Genomic DNA, 24,283 nt, shown 5'->3' on the forward strand with positions numbered 1-24,283 from the left:
GAACATTTTTTCTCTCTCTTTCTCTTCCTGCCCTGATTGCTGACCCACTTCTGTTCTGCTTATCCATTTCCCTCCTCAGCTCCATGAGCACTGCGCATACCTAGTGGACAGTCTGTGGGACCATGCTGGCTCAGTGCTGAAGGATTGGGAAGGGATGACGGAGTTGCTTCTGGAAGAGATTGGAGAGGATGAGGAGGGTGAGTTCCTGGCGTGGGCTGTGTGAGGGGGACGGTGCAGTGACACGAGGTGGTGCCTCAGCGATGTGATGCTGCCATCAGGCTTCCGCTAGAGTGTGACAATGGGAGTGAGATCCGGGACTGTTGAGAACTCTCGGCTCATAACCCGACAGTCCGTGCCTCACGCAGGCATTGGTGCTGCTGGACTGCGCTGGGTGGTAGGGTTGAGGGGGTGGAGGGGGGGCGGGGGGGATTGCGTCTGGAAGAGATTGAAGAAGATGAGGGTGAGTTCCCAGTATGGGCATGTGAGTGGGGCTGCGCTGGGGAGCCCTGTGGGGCTGCGCTTGGGGGTAGGGGGGAGTGGTTTGTGTGGGGCTGCGCTTGTAGAGGGTGAGGGGGGAACGCGTTCATGTGGGGCCGCGCTTGGGGATAGGGAGGAGTAGTTTGTGTGGGGCTGCGCTTGTAGAGGGTGAGGGGGGACGCGTTCATGTGGGGCCGCGCTTGGGGATAGGGAGGAGTAGCTTGTGTGGGGCTGCACTTGTAGAGGGTGAGGGGGGACGCGTTCATGTGGGGCCGCGCTTGGGAGTTCTGCATATGGGGTGCATCTGGAGCCATACTAGGGGCATGTGGGGATGCGCTAGATTAGGATGGGGTGTTATTGTATCCTATGATTGGGAGCTGGTTCCTTTGTGACAATACTTTCCCTGTGTTGCAGGGCTCAGTGACCGAGAGGAGAGTGCTCTGATTGAACTGATGGTGTGCTCTATGCGACAGGCTGTGGAGGGTCACCCACCCATTGGCAGGGTTTCAGGAAAGAAGGTAATGCTGCATTCCCAAGCATCCTGGACATTCTCTAACAGCCTGGGAACATCAAGAGGGGACTCGAGCTGGGGGAGTTGGAGCTCTGGAGGAGTCAGGGAATCAGTGGAGGTAGGGGGGCATCTGGCAGCCAGCACCCTCTGGGGGAGTGGAGGGTGAGAGAGGGAATGAGGTGAAAGTGTCAGAACAATGTAGATCAGGTCACCCTGGGGGTCAGTGTGGTGTGGATCAGGTGACCCTGGGGGTCAGTGTGGTGTGGATCAGGTGACCCTGGGGGTCAGTGTGGTGTGGATCAGGTGACCCTGGGGGTCAGTGTGGTGTGGATCAGGTGACCCTGGGGGTCAGTGTGGTGTGGATCAGGTGACCCTGGGGGGGGGGGCTTGGGTCTATACAGTGTGGATCACGTAACTGGTTGAGCGATCAGTGCAGTGTGGATCAGGTAAGCAAGGGGGTGAGGGGTCAGGGTGTGGGTCAGGTGACTCTCAGGTGAGGGCTCAAGGTGTGGATGAGGTAACCAAGGGTGAGCCGACAGGGTCGTATGGATCAGGTGACCATGGGGACGAGTCAGAGTGTGGGTCAGGCAACCCTGGGTGAGAGGCCAGGGTTTGGATGGTAACCAAGGGTGAGGGGTCAGGGTCATGTGGATCAGATGGCCCTGAGGGTGAGAGGGGTCAGGGTATGGGCCAGGTGTCCCTGAACTCTCCAGCCTGAATTCTCTAATTTTTCTTGTGTCAAAACAGCTGCTGACTGTGAAAGAAAAGAAGCAACAGATGGACGACCGGGTTAAACTGTCGGAGCATCTAATCGTCATCATCCCACAGCTCCTGGCCAAGGTAAGGGGAGGGGGACATCATCCTACAGCATCTGGTTAGGGTGAAGTTGTTTATCAAGAGTTGTTTATACAGGGTGTTGGTGAGACCGCACCTGGAGTGCTGTGTACAGTATTGGTCTCCTTATTTAACGAAGGATCTAAATGCATTGGAAGAAGTTCAGAGATCGTTTATTAGACTAATACCTGGAATGGGAGGGTTGTCTTATGAGGAAAGGTTGGACAGGCAAGGCTTGTATCCACTGCAGTTTAGAAGGGTAAGGCGATTTCATTGAGGGGTCTTGACAGGGTGGATGTGGAGAGGGTGTTTCCTCTTGTGGGAGAATCTAGAACTAGGGGGTCACTGTTTAAAAATAAGGGGTCACCCATTTAAAACAGAAATGAGGAGAATTTTTTTCTCTGAGAGTCGTGAGTCTTTGGAACTCTCTTCCTGAAAAGGCGGCAGAAGCAGAGTCTGAATATTTTTAAGGCAGGGGTAGATAGATTCCGGATAAGCGAGGGGTTGAAAGGTTATTGGGGGTGGGTGGGAATGTGGCATTGAGGTTACAGTCAGATCAGCCACGATCTTAATGAATGGCGGAGCAGGCTCGAGGGGCCGAGTGGCCTAGTCCTCCTCATTCATATGTTGGTGTCAGGGCGAGTGGAGGGTGCTTATCGGCGCGTGGGCATTCTTTTACAGAGGTGGTACAAGGGGGCTGGTTTCCGGAGGGGCAGGGGTTGATTACAGAGGGGCTTGGCTGTTTGCTGATGCGGGAGGAACCAAGGGGCCATTTAATGATGCCCGACCTTTCTTGATTTTCAGTATTCTGCCGATGCTGAGAAAGTGGCAAACCTGCTGCTGATCCCTGGTTTCTTCGACCTGGACGTTTACTGCAGCAGGCGACTGGAGAAGGTAAGACCAGGTGTGGGAGGGACACGTGCAGGAATAGCGCTCTCGCCTGACTCCCTCTTTCGCTTCCTCCATGTATCCCTCTGCTGTCAGCCCCCCACCTGCTCCATACACCAAGCTAATACTCTCTCTCTCTGTCTCTCTCTCTCTCTCTCTCTCTCCAACTGTTGCCAGTATTTGGACCTTCTGCTGAAGCAGATCCGGGACATTGTCGAGAAGCACACAGAGATGGATGTGCTGGAGGCCTGTAGCCGGGCATACTACACCTTGTGTAACGAGGACTACACCATCCGGAACCGTGTGGATATTGCTCGCAGCCAGATCGTCGACACGCTGGTTGAGATATTCACTCATTCCGTGGAGGAACTACTGCATGAGGTCAGTCTGCTTGTGGCTTCACTGCTACCTGGAGGCAGTATGAGAATGACTGATTCAAAGTCTAACAATGACTCCATTTTAAACTACCTATCCTTGTTTTCAAATCCCTCCAAGGCCTCGTCCCTCCCTATCTCTAATCTCCCGCCCTACGACCCTTCGACATCTTTACACTCCTTTACAAAAACAAAAATACCTGGGAAAACTCAGCAGGTCTGACAGCATCTGCGGAGAGGAGCACAGTTAACGTTTCGAGTCCGTATGACTCTTCAACAGAACTAAGGAAAAATAGAAAAGAGGTGAAATATAAGCTGGTTTAAGGGGGGGTGGGACAGGTAGAGCTGGATAGAGGGCCAATGATAGGTGGAGATACCCAAAAGATGTCATAGACAAAAGGGCAAAGAGGTGTGGGGTCAGGGTGGGGAACAATGGGGTCTCCGATGGGTGTGGGAGGTTTGGGGTGGGGAGCAGTGGGGGGTCAATATGCTCCGATAGGTGTGACTGACGTTGGGGTTGGGGTGGGGGTGGGTGGGCGGTGGGGGTTGGGGAGCATTGATGGTGGGGGTTGAGGAGCAGTGGGGGCAAATGTGCTCTGATAGGTGTGACTGACGTTGGGTTGGGGGAGCGGTGGAGGGTGGGGAGCAATGAGGGTGGAGGGCAGTGGGGGATGATGTACTCTGATGGGTGTGACTGATGTTGGATGGGGGAGGGGTCAGGGCTGGGGAGCAATGAAGGTAGGGAATGGGGACAGTAGGCTCCGATGGTGTGACTTAACAGTGGGGGTGGGGAGGAGTGGGGGACATTGGGCTCCGATGGGTGTGATTGAAGTTGGTCTCTGTGATTGCAGGTAGGAGAGACCGATGAGGATAATTTGTACACGGTGGCGACATCACTGAAGAGAATCACCGCCCTCTACAAGTAAGTATGGCATTAAGTGTGTCCGAGAGAGCCTGAAACCCCGGGTATTACTGGGGCCCTGTAACTCTGAGCAACCTGGTTTCCTGGGTATAACCAGCCTTCACATTCCAGGCTGTTCGGTCTTTCAGAAACACTCAGAAATGGGGAAGTCAGTGGAAGTATGGCTAAAAGACAAGGGTTTACAGCAACTGAAGGGAAATAAATCAGTTCAGGTGAGCACACAGTGGAAACACTGGGTAGGATTAATAAGAAAGGATGTAAAGCTTTGCTGGATGTTATGTACGGGCCTCCTGACAGTGATACAGTCACAGTAAAGAATGTAGCAAACGAGATTTTGTCTTCCATATGGACTAACAGACATAAAACAGGTCAACTGCTAAAGGCAATAATTTGGCCTGTATCCAGAGTAGTTTCCTGAAGCCACGGTGTCGGGTTTCTGCGTAATTCTGTCCAGCTCTTGGTGGAATCCGGACAGCATGGAATCATATGGCAGAAAAGGTCGCTGGATTCACGTGTGGGTTTGTCTCGAGCTACTTTCTGCTCGTGTATCTGGGATCTTTCGCGCGTCTGCCTATTCCTCTGAAGCAGAATCCTCACCCACAAAGCTGGCTCTCCCCCAGTGTCTGCGTGGCACGTTTCTACCCATTCGGGTGCGCTGATCACATTGTGCCCAGGTACCCGGGTCACCTGAATCCAGGGTTAATCACCCAGGCTGGAGTGACCGTTGAAACCTGACATTGTTACATTTCTGTCGTTGCTGCTGCCGCCCCTTTAAATTCAGCTTGGCCAAAAGCAGAACGGGGCATGTCTGCGTGGCTTGACTCCACCACTGTCTCTAAACTGTCTGACTGCTTATCCAACGTCCAGTACTGGATGAGCAGAAATTTACTCCGATCAAATATTGGTAAGACTGAAGTCATTGCCTTTGGTCCCCAAGCACCGACTCCATCCCTCTCCCTGGCCGCTCTCTAAGATTGAACCAGACCGTTTTCAACCTTGGTGTCCTATTTGACCCTGAAATGAGCCACTAACTACGCATTCCCACCATCACTGGGTCTAATTCCACCTCGGTGATACTGCCGGCCTCAGCTGCTGTCTCAGCTCATCTGCTGCTGAAGCCCTTATCTGAAACATAGAAACTAGGAGCAGGAGTAGGCCATTAGGCCCTTCGAGCCTGCTCCGCCATTCATTATAATCATGGCTGATCATCCAACTCAATAGCCTGCTCCCACTTTCTCCCCATGTCCTTTGATCCCTTTCGCCCCAAGAGCTACATCTGACTCCTTCTTGAAAACATACAATGTTTTGGCCACAACTACTTTCTGTGGTAACGAATTCCACAGGCTCACCGCTCTCTGGGTGAAGAAATTTCTCCTCATCTGAAGCCTTTGTTACATCCAGACCTGCCTATTCCAACACACTCCTGGCCAGCCTCCCATGTTCCGCCCTTCGTAAACTTGAGGCCATCCCAAACCCTGCTGCCCATTTCCTAATGTTCACCATCAACCCCCCACCCCGGTCTTCATTAGTCCACGTTGACCTCCAGGTCTGGCAACACCGAGATTTTAAAATTCTCCTCCTTGTTTTAAAACCCTCCCAGGCCTCGCCCCCCTCCCTATGTCTGTATCCTGCTCTGGCCCCAACAACCTCAAATACCTGTGCTCATCTAATTCTGGTCTCTTGAGTATCTCCGGTTTTTATAGCTCCACCATTTGTGGACGTGTCTTCAGCTACTTCGACCTTAAGCTCCAGAATTCTTCCCTAAACCCCTCTACCTCTTCCCCCCCCAGCCCTTTTCCAAAGCTCCTGAAAACCTACCTCTTTGATCCAGCTATGGGTCATCTGCCCTAACAGCTCATGTGGCTTGGTGTCTTATTTGTTTTACAATGCTCCTGTGAAGCACCTTGGGATTTTCTTTTCATCGAAGTTGCTACATAAATATAAGTTGTTCTTGTTGGCTGCCTGAGTGAGACCTGGTGTCCTCAATCTGCCTGACTCTTGTCTTCACAGCGCCCATGACCTTACCAGATGGGAGTTATTTGACAACTGCTGCCGTGTCCTGGAACGAGGGATTGACACAGGGGAGATCCCGGAACAGGTAAAGCAACGTATCTGCGTGCCAGCCAGCTCCTGGTTTAACAGTGTATGAAATTCTTTAGAATGCCTTTCTGAGGCAGAGGTCAGGTCAGGTCAGGCTCTGCTGAGCCTGCACACACTGCCTGGAGATGATGTCGGACAGTCAGTGATTCTGGGTTTCCCTGGTCGATGGGCAGCAAAACTTCCAAGTGTGGGTCTAGGATGTACGTCAAGGACCCCGAGTCCCTGCACCTTCTCCGAATTCTGTTTGACATGTGATCAATAATGGCAAATGGATATTTAGGGCCACTATTAGACTGAGCGAGTGTCTTGGAATGTCCAGAAGTGCTTGACAGCCAATGAAGTCCTTTTGAAGTGTCTTTCCTTTGTAATGTAGGAAACATGGCTGCCAGTTTGCATACAGCAAGATCCCATGAACAGGATTGAAATACTGACCAGATGATCTGATTTAGATGTTGATTAAAGGATGTTTATTGGCTAATATAGTGCACCGAATGCCTGAGCTCTTCTAAGTAGTGCCTGACATCTTTTACATCCACCAGATAGAGTAGACTGAATGTTTCATTAGAGAATCGGCCACACCGACAGTGCAGTGCTCCCTCGGTCCTGGTCCTCGGACAGTGCGACATTGCTCCCTCGGTCCTGGCCCTCGGACAGTGCGACATTGCTCCCTCGGTCCTGGCCCTCGGACAGTGCGACATTGCTCCCTCGGTCCTGGCCCTCGGACAGTGCGACATTGCTCCCTCGGTCCTGGCCCTCGGACAGTGCGACATTGTTCCCTCGGTCCTGGCCCTCAGTACGACATTGCTCCCTCAGTCCTGGCCCTTGGACAATTCAACATCGCTCCCTCGGCCCTGGCCCTCTGACAGCGCGACATTGCCTCCCCATGTTAGCTTGGTCATGGCTCAAGTCTCTGGAGTGGGACTGGAACCCATGACTTTCTGTCTCCGAGGCACAAGTGCTAACCACTGAGAAATGACTGACATTACAAGGGGCACTCATCATCCCACAATGCACTCCTCTTTTTGTTGAATAGTTTCGGGGATGTGAAGTCACAGCCACTTTCTCCGCAAGCTCCTCACTGGACTCGGAATTCTGTTACATGCCCGTTTGGTAGGGCTGGAGCAGGTTTTCCAGGAGATTATGAAAATTAGGAGCAGCAGTAGACCATTCAGCCCCTCGATCCTGCTCCATTATTCAATAAAACCCTGTCTACCTCAATTCCAATTATGTGGTCCTATCCCCAAATCCTATCGATTTCCTTTGAGTCCAAAAGATCTATCCATCTCAGTCATGAATAAACTCAACGACTGAACTCTCTGGGGTCGGGAGCTCCAATGATTCACAACCCTCTGAGTGAAGAAATTTCTCCGCATCTCAGACCTAAACAGCCGACCCCTTACCCTGAGACAATGACTCTTTGTTTCAACCTCTCCGCCCAGGGGAGGAATCCTCACATCATCTACCCCGTCAAGTCCCTTCGGAACCTTTTATGCTTCAGTGCGATCACCTTTCATTCTTAGAAACTCCAAAGAGTATAGATCCAGTTTATTGTCTGTGGGCACAGACAGCTGAGTCAGCCGAATGTTAAGATATTGTGGTCATGCTGATTTTTCTCTCCCTCTCTCTCTCATTCCCCAGATTATTATTCAAGCATTGCTCTGTGCTCACTTTCATATTCTCTGGAGACTGGCCATCATCTCCGAGTATCCAGCAACCAAGGTAAGATTGGCCGACCCTGTCTGCTGGGCTTCCACAGCTAGCTGCCAGCACCCCACTCCAAATAAGAGGGTGCAGCCTCAGTCAAACTGATAGTGGGATATAGAGCAAAAGAGTTCCTCAAAGGTTTTATTGGTGCGCAGTTTGCAATCTTGTGCCAATAGAGCTGTCAGGTGGCTTGTGCTGAATGGGAAAGACGTATCACCTTTGGGCATGGTGCAGAGTAGCTGAAGGTACTGACACTTAACCAGTGCTGTGCCTGCTCTGTGTGTGTTTTGGACTGCGTAGAGGGCGCTTTACTCTCTATCTAACCCCATGCTGTACCTGCCCTGGGAGAGTTTGATGGGGACAGTGTAGAGGGAGCTTTACTCTGTATCTAACCCCGTGCTATACCTGTCCTGGGAGTGTTTGATGGGGACAGTGTAGAGGGAGCTTTACTCTGTATCTAACCCCGTGCTGTCCCTGTCCTGGGAGTGTTTGATGGGAACAGTGTAGAGGGAGCTTTAGTCTGTATCTAACCCCGTGCTGTACCTGCCCTGGGAGTGTTTGATGGGGACAGTGTAGAGGGAGCTTTACTCTAAATTTAATTCATGCTATACGTGTCCTGGGAGTGTTTCATTCTCTGTTAAGCATCTGAAATGGTAAAGTGCTCCATTCCATTAATAACATCCTTCTCACATTGGTGGAATGGGAAATGATATTCTGCTGAGAGTTTGAGGAGTTAGAGTCCAAATTAAATAGCAGAACATCAAAGGTAATAAAGTCTGGGTGGTTAGCTCACCCATGCGGCGCTTGGCTTTGGGATAATCAGAAGGTTAAGGGCATTGCTGAAGGAGTGGTGTGGGAGGTAGGAGTTTCACCTCATCGGCCCCTGGTACCAGTACCAGGGAAGGAGGAAGCTGTGTAAACTGGGCTGGCATCAGTGTCCTGCGAATCGAATAACTGGGGTAGTAGACAGGACTTTAACCCGATAAAAGGAAGTGGTGAGAGGATTCGGGGAAGGGTAAATTCAAAAACTGCAAGAGAAATGTAAAGGCTGTCAAGCAGAGCAGCGTTTTGGATATAAATGAGCAGAGTGGGTCAGGAAGTGACAGAGAGAGTAACAAAAGTAATAGGACATTAGTGACTGAGGCAACAGCAGGAAAATTAGAATAAGGTCAAAGCGTAAAGACACCATCTGAATGCGTGAAAGATTCACCACAGATTAGATTCATAAATAAAAATTAATTGGTTTGGTGTAATAGCCATTATGGAGATGTGATTGCAAAGTGACAAAGCTGGAAAGTAAATAGTCCAGAATACTTAAACTTATAGAAGGGAGAGGCAAAATGGAGGAGGGGGAGGTGGGAGCCCTGATAATAAGGTATAGGATAAAGGCAATGGAGAGAAAACATCTTAGCTCAGAAAATCAGGAAGTAGAATCAGTTTGGGTGGAAATAAGAAACAACAAAGGGCAGAAAACATTATAGACCACCTAACAGTCTTAATTTAGGGCAGATATTGGAAGTCAGGAAATTTGAGGTGCATGCAATCAGGGTAATACAGTAATCATGGAATCTTTAATCTTTATGTAAACTGAGCAACTCAAATTTGCAGCAATAGTGTGGATGACGTGCGTGGAATCAGTATTCAAGATAGTTTTCTGGATCAGTATGTCGAGGAGCCAACTAGGGGCCAGATCTATTTTGGATCCAGTATTGTGTAACGAGAGAGGGCCATTGAATAACCTTGTAGTAAAAGGACCTTTAGGGAAGAGTGATCATAATACCATAGTATTTTAAATTGAGTTTGAAAATAATTAAAGTCCGAAACGAAGGGTCTTAAATATAAACAAAGTGAACTGTGTGGATGTGAGGTGGCTAAAGTAGGTTGGGGAAACTTCATTCAAATATATGATGGAAGACCAGGAACGGTTAATATTTGATAGAGTGACCTTTGAGGTTACTGCACAAAATTAAGACTTGCGATTGGGGGTGATGTGTTGAAAGTTCGTTAGTGGACAGCAAACAAAGCACTGTCTTGGCATAAATGGAAATTTTAAAGTTGGCAAGGCTCTAACTTGTGAGGCATCGCAAGGATTAGTACTCGGGCCTCACCGCCCGCATTAATAACTTAGATAAGGGGACCGAGTGTCATGAACGTATGGATTAAGAGCAGAATTAGGCCACTCAGCCCCTCAAGCCTGCTCCGCCATTCAATAAGATCGTGGCTGATCTGATTGTAATCGCAACTCTACATTCCTGCCTACTCTCGATAACCGTTCACCCCCCTAGCTTATCAAGAATCTATCTAACGCTGCCTGAAAAATATTCGAAGACTTTGCTTCCACTACTTTTTTTTTGAGGAAGTGAGTTCCAAAGACACTCAATCCCCTGAGAGAAAATTTCTCCCCTTTTTTTTTTTAAGTGGGCAACCCTTATTTTTGAACCCTAGCCCTAGATTCTCCTACAAGAGGAAACATCCTCTCCACATCGACCCTGTCAAGATCCCTCAGGATCTTATGTTTCAATCAAGTCGCCTCTTACTCTTCCAAACTCCAGCATATACAAGCCTAGCCTGTCCAAACTTTTCTCATAAGACAAGCCGCCCATTCCGGGTATTAGTCTAGTAAACCTTCTCTGAACTGCTTCCAATGCATTTATATCCTTCCCCAAATAAGGGTACCAATGCTGCACACTGTACTCCAGATGTGCTCTCACCAGCATCCTGTATAACTGAAGTGTAACCTCCCTACTTTTGTATTCAATTCCCCTCACGATAAATAATAACATCCTATTATCCTTCCTAATCACTTGCTGTACCTTCATACTAGCCTTTTGTGATTCATGCACTCGGACACCCAGATCCCTCTGCCCCCTCAGAGCTCTGCAATCTCTCACCTTCTAGACGATGTGCTTCCTTTTTATTCATTCTGTCAAAATGGATAATTTCGCATTTTCCCACATAATACCCCATTTGCCACATCTTTGCTCACTCACTCACTGAACCAATCTATATCCTTATGTGTTCTTCACAACTTACTAATGTATCTAAGTTTGCTGACGATAGATACGATGTAAGCAGTGAGGAGGACATGGGGACTGCAAAAGGATATAGACAGCTTGGGTGAGTGGACAACTATAGGGTAGGTGGAGTATAACATGAAGTGTGAAGTTATCCACTTTAGTCGGAAAAGCAGAATATTTTTTGAAGGGTGAGAGACTGGGAAGTGCTGGAATTTAGGGGGACCTGGGTATCTTTATACATGAATCACAAACTTAACATACCAGTACACTAAGCAAATAGGAAAGCAAATGGCTTGGTAGCTTTTGTTAACTGACAACTTGGTTCTGCCTGTCAATCAGAGTATGCCCCCTCATCTTTCTTTTGGCAGTGGAGTCGCATTTAGGTTCACCACCATCTTCTAAAAAAATGTTGCCATCTGAGCACATCTGTCAATTTGCCTCCCAAATGCAGCCAGGTTCCACCACTCACCAGACTCCAATCTTGTGAGATTGCTACCACTGCTGCACAGCACGTGGTAACCGTCTGCATTGGAGACACCATCAACTGTCTGAAAGCTGGCGGAGAGGTGGGGGAGCTGTGCAGAAATGGGATTGGAGGTAGAGATTGGCCGGGCGTTGTGTGAAATCTTTGTGCTATGTACGGAGTACAGATTTCCCGGTTGATAACTGTTGTTAATCTCCCTGTTTCATTCTGCCGTAGTCCTTCAGTTATTGTCACTATTTAATGTGCATTTGCTGCCGTCCACAGGAGCAGCTCATCAGACTGAGGAAGCAACGGAACATGGTCTTCACCATGTGTCAGCAGGGCCTGTGTAATGTCAGCACCAGAGTGAGAGAGCAGGTCAGTGAGCACTGGGAAACGGCTTGACGGACCCCCCTCCTGTCCCCGCGCACACACCCGGCTCTACCGACTAGCGACCGTCCCCTCATCCTGCCCCACTGACTGACTCCCCACCCCATCCCAGGAGTCAGCGCAGACAGGGGAACACACATTTGTGGAACCAAGAGTCAGCGCGTTCACCAGAGAAGAGCAGAGATGAGGGGAACAGATGCCATAAGGAGTCCGTATCCCACACAAAACAACACAGTCTGAGAATGATCGACTGGCAAGGCTGGGAGAGGGGAACGCCAGTCTAAGAATCTGATAATGAGACTGTACGGTTTGGCTAGAGTCACACAGTATCTCTCTCTCTGGGTAGAATATGATGGCTTCGTACACTGAGAGACTGTACAATGGGATTAGTTACACAGTATCGTTCTCCTGGTTTAGTGTGAAAGCTTTATGCTGTGTACGGAGTGCAGATTTTCCCGGTTGATAAACTGTTGTTAATCTCTCTGTTTTATTCTGCTGCAGTCCTTCATCCTGCTGTGTGACCTGCTGGTGATCTTCAGCTCCCAGATGACACAGGATGGTCGTGAAGAGTTACAACCCCTGGTCTTCACTGCTGACCTTCCACTAGTGTCTGAGCTGCTGAGTTTTGTCATGGACCATGTGTTTGTCGAACCAGAGGACGACGGAGATGGTGAGGAGAGACTCAAACCGCCTTTCGCTGAACTACGCTTTGTCTACCTTTTCGAAACCTATCGTAATCTTGTACGCTTTGATTAAATCACCCCTCAGCCTCCTTTGCTCCAAGCAGAAAACCCCAGCTTTTCCAAACTAACCTGATAACTAAAATCCCTCATTCCTGGGACCCTCTCAAAGGATATTTACATCCTTCGTAAAATGTGGTGACCAGAACTGGACACAATACTCTAGTTATGGCCTAACCAGAGCTTTATAAAGGTTCAGCATAACTTCCCCTGCTTTTGTACTTGTTATGATCCTGGACCTGACCCCCAAGTTCTTGGTGCAATCTGTTAAGGACTAATAACTATTTGTTTTAAAGTGGACAAAGTTTGAGATTCAAGACACTTGCTAAGAGAATAAAGCCATAAGATTCCATGGGTTTTGAACAAACACAAATAACATTTTACTATACAAGGTCAAAAAGACAAAACAATTTCAATATCTACCTTATACTCTAATATTCAGGGTTAATATGAGGTACATGTGAATGAACAGGCAAGCTGTGGCCGTGCACACCACGGTGTATAATAAATAGCAAATGTGACCAAGACCGATACCACGGATTTTTCAGCAACCCACCCAGACATCAGTGAACAGTGAGAGTCAACCAATCTTGTTGAAACTCTGTCTCCCTCACAAGGGACTCCAAACTTTTCACTTTCGAAGATCAAGCCTCTGAATCCCCTCAAAGCTGCTCCTCAGTGACTGAACACGGTCCATGGTTTCGGTCTCGTTTCCCTGGATTTCCGAGTCTTTCCCCAGCTTCTGCACACTGGGATAATCTCAGCTTTTTAATAGCCGGCTAACTTCACTGAGCTGGCACAGTCCCTGGATTTTGCCAAGCTCCAATCTTCCCAGCCACACCAACCTATGAATGGCTTCCTCTGAGCCCTAACCCTTTCCAACACGGAGCCAGTGACCTTCTCAGCTCCCCAGTACTTCTTAGCCCTAACTGCACAGAGCTATCAAACGGCTCCTGTGACTTCTCCTGAGCCACAACCACACGGAGCCAGCTAACAGCAGCACTTTTGCTGCCTGGACCCTGCTAACATCAGCACCTTTCCACTATGGCTTTTCTCACCTGCTTCAAAACACTCACTCCCCCAGCAAACACTGATAAATTGAAACCCTAGAACTTTCCTAAGCTTGTTATGACACAGCAGTTGATAAAGGCTGAGTTGTTTAAATCCAAAAGGGAAACTTGAACAACTGTCATAACCTATATTTTCAGTTGGTATGTTTGAGATGCAGCTCTGAATTCAGGAATAAAACCACCAAGCCTCGAGAGGTTTTTTTTATATAAAACTAAATTAAACATTTATTAATTTAACAACAAATTAAACACATACACGTGTCTACACATTACTATCATAACTTTTAAACAAATCCCCAAATTAATCACTCCCTGGTATATCCTCACCAAGGCAACAATAACCCATAGACACCAGGCAAAGCACATTTGACCTTACGAATTCAAAATGAGGTTCCTTTGCAATTTGGTTTCTTTGCAGACACAGTCCTAGGCTTACAGGCTGGTTAGAGCTTAAATGCCTCCGACTCTCACACACAAACTCCTTTCCCTTTATACCCAGCTTCCCCTTTGAATGTAAATTTTCCATTGTATTACTAGGTTTTTAAATTTTACCTCTCCTAACAATAATCCTTTCATTCCACCAATTTTATTAGTAATATAAACACATTGCTTGGCGTCCCCCAGCTAGGTGCAAGATTTTACCCATTCTTTTGAATGATTTATTCAACAAATACAAATGGTACTTTACCTTTTAACTTCCTTACGTTTATCTAATTAACTTCTCAAAACTACTAGACATCAAAGTGCCCAGACTAGCTGGCTTTAATCCAATTAAGCCACACACACACACACACACACAAACCGCACTACTATTCAAATTTTAAAATAATTTCCAATAACATTATAGACATTAGTATCACTTCATGATGAGCTGCAACCATCTCCATGACAATGTAGCATTTCAGGGCTTACCGATTGCTTTTAAATTAATTGTAGCTTTAGCTCCCAAAACAAAACAACTCTGGGCTACATTTCTTTGCAAACAGTGTAGACGCCTGGTCTCCAATTCTGCAGCTAAGTAAGCCCGCCTACTATTTTATGATCTTACCTTTCTAGCTGTTAACCATTTAAGTCAGCATGGCCCTATCTTTTCTGTGTAATAGTCTTTAAGCTGCTTGTTTGCATTTATCCTATTTTCTACAGTTAACTTTGACCTTCTCCGAACTAAAGAACAACCCCAGCTTTTCTGGAGGCGATTGGAAGATTATGGCAAGCCCTTCCGCTAACTCTTCCCTACCCCCCACCTCCCTTAGCAACCATCGGCTCTAGGTACAGCTCCCAAGTCTTTGTTGTGGGACTCCTCGTTGGTTTAGCTTGGCTTTAACTATGTTTTTCTTGAATTTAGATGAGTCACTGAAGATTGAGATGTTGCACAAGAGGAGGAATTTCTTGGCTGGGTTCTGCAAGCTCATAATCTACAACATGGTGGATCTGAGGACTGCAGCTGACATCTTCAAACACTATATGAAGGTAGGGGCAGTACTGACCTGCATTTAACTGTAGGTGTGAGAGTTGCACTGATGGCTCAGTCAGGAGGGAGCTCCGATAATGCAGTGGCTTTTATACAGTGATTCCTGCGCCATGATGGCCTCCCAGGTCCGTTGGTCAGACACCCAACACAGCCAAAGTGGCAGCAGGGCCCATCATTGCGGGCGGAGGGTCAGGGGTGAGGGGGGGCAGTGTAGGAGTGTCTGGGCTGGGGTGAGGTGGTGGGGCAAGGTACAAGAGGGGTGAGGGGTGATAGGGTAGGGGTGAGGGGGCTAGATATAATTGGGTGGGGGTGGGGGTGGAGTCCAGGGTGCTGGGTATGGTGTTCCGGGGTAAAGAGGTGGGTAAAGGGGTGCAGGGATGAGGGATGTTATGGGCAGCAGGGGAGGGCAATTTAAACAGCACCAATTTCTCCTCCCTCCACCCATCCATAAACAGAAAGGTGTTTTGATTTGCTTCCCCCTTTATAAGCGGTGGCATATTTCCCAACCCCTTGGTTTTGTGCGATCCAATTTCGATTAATAACCCCACAGCAAACTAGAGATAGGATGAACTCAAAGGGTTAGTTTATTTGCACACACTTGAAACGTCGGAGGAGGGTAGCAATGTCACCTCCTTTGCATTCAAAAAGTAAAAGAGGGATAGAGAAAAAGGAATGATTTCCGGTGCAGAGGCCACAGAGAAAGGAAATAGTGTTTCAAATGAGCTCCGGAGTCCAGAATCAAAGTCCAATGAGGTATTCCTTCACTGAGGTCAGTGGGTTGAAAACCGATGCTGGATAATTCACTTTTACGATGGTTTTGACTTCACACGATGAGATAGGCAATGATACAGAATTCCCAGTAGCAGCAGTGTAGATGGGGCCAAGTGTTTGGGCTGGGCAGAGCTCTTTTTCTATGAGGCTGCTTGTAGGGTGGTAAACATCAGACTGACTTTGCAGTTCCGTGAACTGGAGGTCCATGACACATGATTTCCACTTCTTCACAGTGTCTTTGACAAAGGGATATGTATCCTTCGTCTGGGTCCCTGAGATTGTTAAATGTCTCAACTATTAAGAACTGAAAGGAAGGTTGTGGGCCCTTTGCCCAAGTAGACGTGTGGACTCCGGTTGGCAAGCCTGAGCTATGAAATGTAGATGGCCCTTGTTAGCTCTCTTTGAATTTGGACTGTGCAGCCCACAATGTGTCATTAGGGGCTCTTCAGAGACGATGCGGTGTGAGTTTCTCTGATATTGCCAGGTAGCTCCTTTTGTTCAGTGGTCACAGACAGACATAGATTCAGTCTTTGTCCAGTTTTAAATTTCTAGAGATGGCGATGAGCATATCTCTATAGATTTTACAAAAAATATTCAGGGTAAGGTCTTAGTTCCCTCACAGGCGGCATACAGCCCACTGTTGCCCCAGACTACCCATAATGCTGCCTCACCCCAGACACTGTCTGACCTGCCCAGACCCTCACCCCCTCACTCTGGGTGCTGTATCGCTCATTCTGCACCAACGCACTTTGTTCCCCAGAGCTGAGAAGATGCAGGAGAAGTTGGGGTGGTTATAGATTAGGGGGTGCGAGTAGCCTGGGGGAGTGTTCTGGGGATGGGGTGGGTATAGGGTAAGAATGAGGGTGACAAGGTGCTGGTAGCCTGGGGGAATGGGTGGGGTGAGAGGGATAGGGTGTGTGTATTCTGGGGGATGTTGGGGCAGGACACGGGTGGTCTGGTGGGGTGGGGAGGTGTAGGTTGAGGGAAGTACGGTGTGTGTAGTGTGGGGCAGGTGATCTGGGGGACAGGGTCCTGGGGGAAGGAGGGTTGGTGAACCATTGTACTGGTCAGCTTGACTAAGCTAGTGTGTGTGTGTGGGTAAAAACACTGCCCTTGTGTCAGGCTTTGAGCTCTGTGTCCTCCTCATTGCAGTACTACGGTGACTATGGCGACATTATCAAGGAGATGTTGGCTAAAGCTCGACTTGTTGATAAAATTGAATGCGCCAAAACTCTCCTCCTCAGCTTACAGCAGGTGAGTGTGTCAGCACAATCACAATATTACACCATTCAGCCTGTCAAACTCTGTCAACTATCCAGCCTAACCCCATTCTCACACCCAATGAGCTAATCCAGTCTAACCCCATTCTCACACCCAATGAGCTAATCCAGTCTAACCCCATTCTCACACCCAATGAGCTAATCCAGCCTAACCCCATTCTCACACCCAATGAGCTAATACAGCCTAACCCCATTCTCACACCCAATGAGCTAATCCAGCCTAACCCCATTCTCACACCCAATGAGCTAATCCAGCCTAACCCCATTCTCACACCCAATGAGCTAATCCAGCCTAACCCCATTCTCACACCCAATGAGCTAATCCAGTCTAACCCCATTCTCACACCCAATGCCTCTCATTGCTCAATGTTAAGCCACGCTCTCAATCCTTTGTACAGACTTTGCTGCATGCATGTGTGTGTCGGTGTCTGTCTGCTTGCCTGCGTGCGTCGGTGTCTGCTTGCCTGCCTGCCTGCGTGCGTCGGTGTCCGTCTGCTTGCCTGCGTGCGTCGGTGTCCGTCTGCTTGCCTGCGTGCGTCGGTGTCCGTCTGCTTGCCTGCGTGCGTCGGTGTCCGTCTGCTTGCCTGCGTGCGTCGGTGTCCGTCTGCTTGCCTGCGTGCGTCGGTGTCCGTCTGCTTGCCTGCGTGCGTCGGTGTCCGTCTGCTTGCCTGCGTGCGTCGGTGTCTGCTTGCCTGCGTGCGTCGGTGTCTGCTTGCCTGCGTGCGTCGGTGTCTGCTTGCCTGCGTGCGTCGGTGTCTGCTTGCCTGCGTGCGTCGGTGTCTGCTTGCCTGCGTGCGTCGGTGTCTGCTTGCCTGCGTGCGTCGGTGTCTGCTTGCCTGCGTGCGTCGGTGTCTGCTTGCCTGCGTGCGTCGGTGTCTGCTTGCCTGCGTGCGTCGGTGTCTGCTTGCCTGCGTGCGTCGGTGTCTGCTTGCCTGCGTGCGTCGGTGTCTGCTTGCCTGCGTGCGTCGGTGTCTGCTTGCCTGCGTGCGTCGGTGTCTGCTTGCCTGCGTGCGTCGGTGTCTGCTTGCCTGCGTGCGTCGGTGTCTGCTTGCCTGCGTGCGTCGGTGTCTGCTTGCCTGCGTGCGTCGGTGTCTGCTTGCCTGCGTGCGTCGGTGTCTGCTTGCCTGCGTGCGTCGGTGTCTGCTTGCCTGCGTGCGTCGGTGTCTGCTTGCCTGCGTGCGTCGGTGTCTGCTTGCCTGCGTGCGTCGGTGTCTGCTTGCCTGCGTGCGTCGGTGTCTGCTTGCCTGCGTGCGTCGGTGTCTGCTTGCCTGCGTGCGTCGGTGTCTGCTTGCCTGCGTGCGTCGGTGTCTGCTTGCCTGCGTGCGTCGGTGTCTGTCTGCTTGCCTGCGTGCGTCGGTGTCTGTCTGCTTGCCTGCGTGCGTCGGTGTCTGTCTGCTTGCCTGCGTGCGTCGGTGTCTGTCTGCTTGCCTGCGTGCGTCGGTGTCTGTCTGCTTGCCTGCGTGCGTCGGTGTCTGTCTGCTTGCCTGCGTGCGTCGGTGTCTGTCTGCTTGCCTGCGTGCGTCGGTGTCTGTCTGCTTGCCTGCGTGCGTCGGTGTCTGTCTGCTTGCCTGCGTGCGTCGGTGTCTGTCTGCTTGCCTGCGTGCGTCGGTGTCTGTCTGCTTGCCTGCGTGCGTCGGTGTCTGTCTGCTTGCCTGCGTGCGTCGGTGTCTGTCTGCTTGCCTGCGTGCGTCGGTGTCTGTCTGCTTGCCTGCGCGCGTCGGTGTCTGTCTGCTTGCCTGCGCGCGTCGGTGTCTGTCTGCTTGCCTGCGCGCGTCGGTGTCTGTCTGCTTGCCTGCGCGCGTCGGTGTCTGTCTGCTTGCCTGCGCGCGTCGGTGTCTGTCTGCTTGCCTGCGCGCGTCGGTGCCTGCCTGCCTGCGCGCGTCGGTGCCTGCCTGCCTGCGCGCGTCGGTGCCTGCCTGCCTGCGCGCGCCGGTGCCTGCCTGCCTGCGCGCGCCGGTGCCTGCCTGCCTGCGCGCGCCGGTGCCTGCCTGCCTGTGTGCATCCGTGATAGTGAATGCTAAGCTGCTGAAATCCCAAAGGGAAACTTGAAACAACTGCTACAACTGTTTTGCAATTTATATGTTTCGAGATACGTGCCCTGAATTCAGTTGTAATAAGACCACCAAGTCTTGTAGGGTTCTTACAAAACTGAATTAAACCTTTACTAGGTAGAAAAGAAAGATTTTAAGCACGTTCATAGGTTTACAATTGACTATTATGATAACTCCTAACTCCCCTAGTTAATCTAACTCCCAGTGACACCTCTGTTAAGGCAACAGTAAAGCACACAGATTTTAAAAGACCCAGGCAAAGTAACTTGATGCCCTAAACAGTAGAATTTAAAGTGAGTTTTCTTAACTTCAGTTCTTGCAGACAGCAGTTTGAGGCTTGGAGGCTTTTCACACTTGCGAGATCTTCGAATGCCCTCTCTTGCACACAGCATTCTCTCCTTTTTACATATTTTCCTGTTTGAATGCAAATTCCCATTGTTTCACTATGTCATTGGACTTTACCTCTCTAATAATAAAAATCTATCATGTTTTACCAGTAATCTTTGGAGGGAAAATAAACACACTGTTTCTTAACTTCTCCTGGCTAAGTTAAACATTTCACCCCCTCTTTTGAATTCAAGCTAGTCTGGTTTATTTTAAAATGCAAATGCTCCCTTTACACCTCACATTCTAAACCTTCACCCATGTTTACCTACTTAACATTTCAAACCAAGCTTATCTTCTGACACATCAAAGCCTTCAGACCAGCTGCCTTTAATTCATTAAGACACGCACACGCCCATAGATACAGACTCCACCAATACTCTACTTTACAATAAGTTCCAATAACATTATGAAAATGATTATACCTTCCTGACTCTGTGCGCATCTCTGCGCCTGCCTGTGCGTCTCTGCGCCTGTCCGTGTGTGAGATAATGGGGTTTGGGAGTGCATGGGGGGCAGTGGTGAATGGATTGGAGGGGCAGTGAATGGGGTTTGGGTGTGTGTCTCGGTGGGGGGCAGTGAATGGGGTTTGGGTATGTGTGTGCGCTGGTGGGGGTGAATGTGTTTTGTGTGTGTGGTGAGGGTGGTGAATGGGGTTTGGGGGGCTGTGAGGGTGGTGAATGGGGTTTGGGGGGGTGTGTGTCTGTGGTGGGGGTGGTGAATGGAGTTTGGGACTGTGTGTGGTGGGGGGGTGGTGAATGGGGTTTGGGGGTGTGTGGTGGGGGGGTGGTGAATGGGGTTTGGGGGTGTGTGTGTGTCTGTGGTGGGGGGTGGTGAATGGGGTTTGGGGCTGTGTGTGTCTGTGGTGGGGGTGGTGAATGGGGTTTGGGGGCATGTGTGTCTGTGGTGGGGGGTGGTGAATGGGGTTTGGGTGTGTATGTTTGGATGCGTGGGGGTGGGGTGATTACTGTACTGTACTGAACGTTTGTGAGGGATTCAAACTCTGGATTGTTCCTGCTGGGAATCCTTTCCTGACAGCGGTGTTTACAGTAACCCTTCTGTGAGGGGCTGATGGTGGGTTTGGGACCTGTGGGCTATGGTGGTGTTTTCTCCACTTGAATTTAAGGAGTTTGTTATGCCCACTATATTTTGCAGCTTTGTCCTGACTGCGTGTTCTCTTCTCATCTGCAGTTGTTCAATGAGCTTCTTCAGGATCAGGGCTCCGTCATCGATCGCTCCTCCGGCGGGTTCAGTGCCATTAAGGATCTTGGCCGGAGATTTGCCTTGACGTTCGGGATGGACCTGATCAAAAACAGGCAGTCCGTTGTCTCGTTGCATTTGTGAGTACAGGACCTGGGTCTGAACTGTCGTGGGGTGGCGGCCGTGAGGGGGTTTAAGAGGCAGGGTCTGTGAGGGATGCTGGTGGATTAAATTTTTGGGGGTGAAGTTGTGGGGTGAGTGATTGGAGCTTTCAGACTGGGTCTGTCTGGGGTGGGCTGAGTGTTTGGGGTGGGGAGTTTATATGTTTTGCTGTCTGATGATGCAGCCAGGTGGAATTGAAGGCTTTTTTTATGGGCTGGGGGACGGGGTGGTGATGATCAGCAGCCGATTCCTGTGCACAAATGTATTACAGGCACAGGCTGTTCACACAACTTAATCATTCTCCAGTTTAGCAGGAAGTACAGGCTAACGGAGAATGATCGTTTTGGGCTAGACTTCGTATAGCGTGACGGGAGATGGGAAACTGTGTGAGCATTTACTTAACGTCTCTAGTTTGATTTATTTTAATGCCGTGCATTTAGGGTCTGATTTATTTGCTTGTATTCAATCATTTTGCTCGTGTTTCTGGTCTGCTCGTTCCCCTTTTAGGGACGGGATAAAGTTTGCCTTCCAGCTGTATCAACCCAGTGCTTTGGACTCGCCTCCGCTGAATCTGCCATTCCTCGATGTCCTCAGTGAATTCTCGTCCAAACTGCTGCGGCAGGACAAGAAAGCAGTGTGAGTAAACACGGGCTACTTCCCAGGAATACTAGGGAACCAAGGGTCTAGTGAGAAGGAGGAATTGAAGGAAATTTAGTATTACTAAAACAATCGATGCTGGAGAAATTAATGGGACTGAAAGCCGTTAAACTCCCAGGACCCGATAATCTACAACCCAGGGTACGAAAGGAGGTGGCCATGGAAATAGTGGATGGTTGTCATCTTCCAAAATTCTGTAGATTCTGGAACAGTCCCTGGAAGATTGGAGGGTGGCAAATATAAGCCCACAGCCTGACGTCCGTAGTCGGGAAAATGCTAGAGTCTGTTATAAAGGATGTGATAACAGGACGCTTAAAAAAAATATCAACGGGATTAGACAAAGTCAACATGGATTTATGAAAGGGAAATCACATTTGACAAGTCTGCTGGAGTTTTTTGAGGATGTAACTAGCAGAATAGATAGGGGAGAACCTGTGGTGTCACGACTCACTGGGGGATAGTGGCGCTGTAATATTAAGCCCCGCTGTTCCCTGAGCTGTGACAAACGTGAAAAGTTTGGCCAAACCACATGTTTATGTGATATAACCGTTTCTTCTCCCTGCGCTCAGGAGTATCTATCGGATAAGTCGCTGCACCAACTCTCCTAACTATCTTGTAGGGGCCACTGAATTTCGCTTTCAGGGGCTCACCCTGCAAAGGTAACAATACCAATACTTGGTCTCCTGCTTGGAATGTTCTAGTTGTAGCATGTTTGTCTGCCCATTCTTTCATTTTGGCTTGGGAAATGTTTAAATGCTCTCGTGCTACTTCACACGCCCCTGTGAGTCTTTCTAGAAACATGGACACGTAATCCAACATGGAGCATTCGTCTTTCGGCTACAGAAACTTTTCTTTGATCAATTTTAATGGACTTTTTTTTTCATGGCCATAGACCAATTCAAATGGACTTAAATCCAGTATACTCCCTCAGAGAGGGAGTCCCTCTGGTAGCAAACAGTAAGAAATCTAATCCTTTGTCCCAATCCTTTGGGTATTCATGGCAATAGGTCTTAATCATGGTTTTGAGAGTCTGATGATATCTGTCTAAAGCTCCCTGTGTCTCTGGGTGAGAGGCGGTAGACTTTAGTTGCTTGATACCCAAATTGCTGATCATGCCCTGGAAAATCTTAGAAATGAAGTTAGGACCTTGGTCAGATTGTATTTCAATTGGTCGGCCATAACGAGTGAAAAACTGAGTTAACTTTTCCACTACCACCTTAGCTGTAATTGTCCTTAAAGGAATCGCTTCTGGAAATCCGGTTGTCATATCCATGATTGTAAGGATATACTGATGTCCTGCTTTCGTTTTGGGTAATAGGCCTACGCAATCTACTAATACCCGACTGAATGGTTCTTCAAAAACTGGTTTGGGTATTAAACGTGCTGGTTTGATTACATATTGGGGTTTACCTACTACCTGACATGTATGACATGCACCACGTCCTTATGAAGTCTCGGCCAGGTAAAATGCCTGTTTATCGATGCTTGGCTTTTTGGTATTCCTACATGTCCTGCCATAGAGATTTCATGTGCTACTCGCAATATCTCCTTACGATATTTGGGCGGTACCACTATCTGATGAACAACTGTCCATTCCTCGTCCGCAGGTCTGTGAGGGTGTCTCCACTTCCTCATCAGAACTCCGTTTTTAATGTAGCCGCACTCTGGAACTCCTTCAGCCTCAGCTTCAGTGTGAGCTGACTGTGCTAACTTGTTTAACTCTGGATCTGCTTTCTGAGCTTCAATTAATGAAGACATACCAAACACTTCCTTTGAATTATCCTAATCCTTAAAGAAAGTTTTGGCTACTCTAACATCTGCTCGTGGTATTACTTTGACCTTTGGTGATGGACTTTGTTTAGTCATTGCTCCGTTCACCACACACGATGGAAAAATACCAGGAACCTGTTCTTGTAACTCCTCTCTCTATTTAGCTTCTCTCGGATCTCCTGTAACTATGGGCGAAACTATAACCTTCACTCCTGCCAAATGGTTCCCAGGAGTAAATCAACTCCATCCACGGGTAATTTCTTAACCACTGGCTACATCCACCGATCCAGACAACAAATCACATTCCAATTGCACTTTGTACAATGGAACTGGGATATAATCTCCACTTATCCCGTTTACCAATATTTCAGCTTTCTAGGCCCTTCTCGAGCAAAGGAGTTTGAGTAGCTCCTGTGTCCCTTAATATAGTTATGGGTTTAGCTGCATCATTTGATGAAAAAGGGGTTATCTTTCCTTTAGACAAAAACCCTTTATATCTCTCATCTACCTTATTTCACTTCATCTGCATTCACTGCAGTGGTTACCTCCAAACCCTTATTTGTAGTTAAAGCTACAATTTTATCTCTGGCGTTTCATTTTTGAGCTCCCTTTTCAGACTCGCTCTTACGAACTCCAGTAAGTCCCATTGGCTTCCCTCGCAACTTCCAGCATCCTGAATGAATGTGTCCCACTTTATTACACTTAGGCCTTCGAGTTTCACCTCCACACTCAGTACCTTCCTTCCTGATCTGGGGAGGAGATCTCAAAGTATTCCCAGCTATCCATTCATTACCCTGGTTACTTGCCTTCCTTTCATTCTCCCACTTTCTATCCTTTTCAAATTTATGGGGGGGGGCGATGGAAAAAAAGGTTTAGTTTTATAGATCAGCTCATAATTGTCAGCCACTACTGCTGCCTGTCTAGCAGTTGCAACCCTTTAGTCTTCCACATGGGTTCTTGTTACAGAAGGTAAAGAGTTTTTAAATTCTTCCTAGAGAATGGTCTCTCTGAGAACTTCATAAGCAGTATCAACTCCTAATGCTCGTA

General features: G+C 48.8%; 1 protein-coding gene across 1 annotated transcript in view; it reads left to right on the plus strand.

The window, feature by feature from the left end:
* The window catches only part of LOC144675627 (cohesin subunit SA-1-like), a 71,201-nt gene that overhangs the window by 34,568 nt on the left and 12,350 nt on the right, over nt 1–24,283 (plus strand). The window contains exons 17-30 of the mRNA XM_078536270.1: nt 80–197; nt 892–995; nt 1,736–1,828; nt 2,627–2,716; nt 2,888–3,091; nt 3,936–4,006; nt 6,017–6,104; nt 7,745–7,825; nt 11,576–11,668; nt 12,182–12,350; nt 14,836–14,960; nt 16,885–16,986; nt 20,639–20,787; nt 21,317–21,445. Of these exons, the coding sequence (XP_078392396.1) occupies nt 80–197; nt 892–995; nt 1,736–1,828; nt 2,627–2,716; nt 2,888–3,091; nt 3,936–4,006; nt 6,017–6,104; nt 7,745–7,825; nt 11,576–11,668; nt 12,182–12,350; nt 14,836–14,960; nt 16,885–16,986; nt 20,639–20,787; nt 21,317–21,445 (1,616 nt within the window). The remainder of the gene's footprint in view (nt 1–79; nt 198–891; nt 996–1,735; nt 1,829–2,626; nt 2,717–2,887; nt 3,092–3,935; nt 4,007–6,016; nt 6,105–7,744; nt 7,826–11,575; nt 11,669–12,181; nt 12,351–14,835; nt 14,961–16,884; nt 16,987–20,638; nt 20,788–21,316; nt 21,446–24,283) is intronic.

The sequence above is a fragment of the Cetorhinus maximus genome, unplaced genomic scaffold, assembly GCF_964194155.1.
Source record: "Cetorhinus maximus unplaced genomic scaffold, sCetMax3.hap1.1 HAP1_SCAFFOLD_1061, whole genome shotgun sequence".
Classification (NCBI taxonomy): Eukaryota; Metazoa; Chordata; class Chondrichthyes; order Lamniformes; family Cetorhinidae; genus Cetorhinus; species Cetorhinus maximus.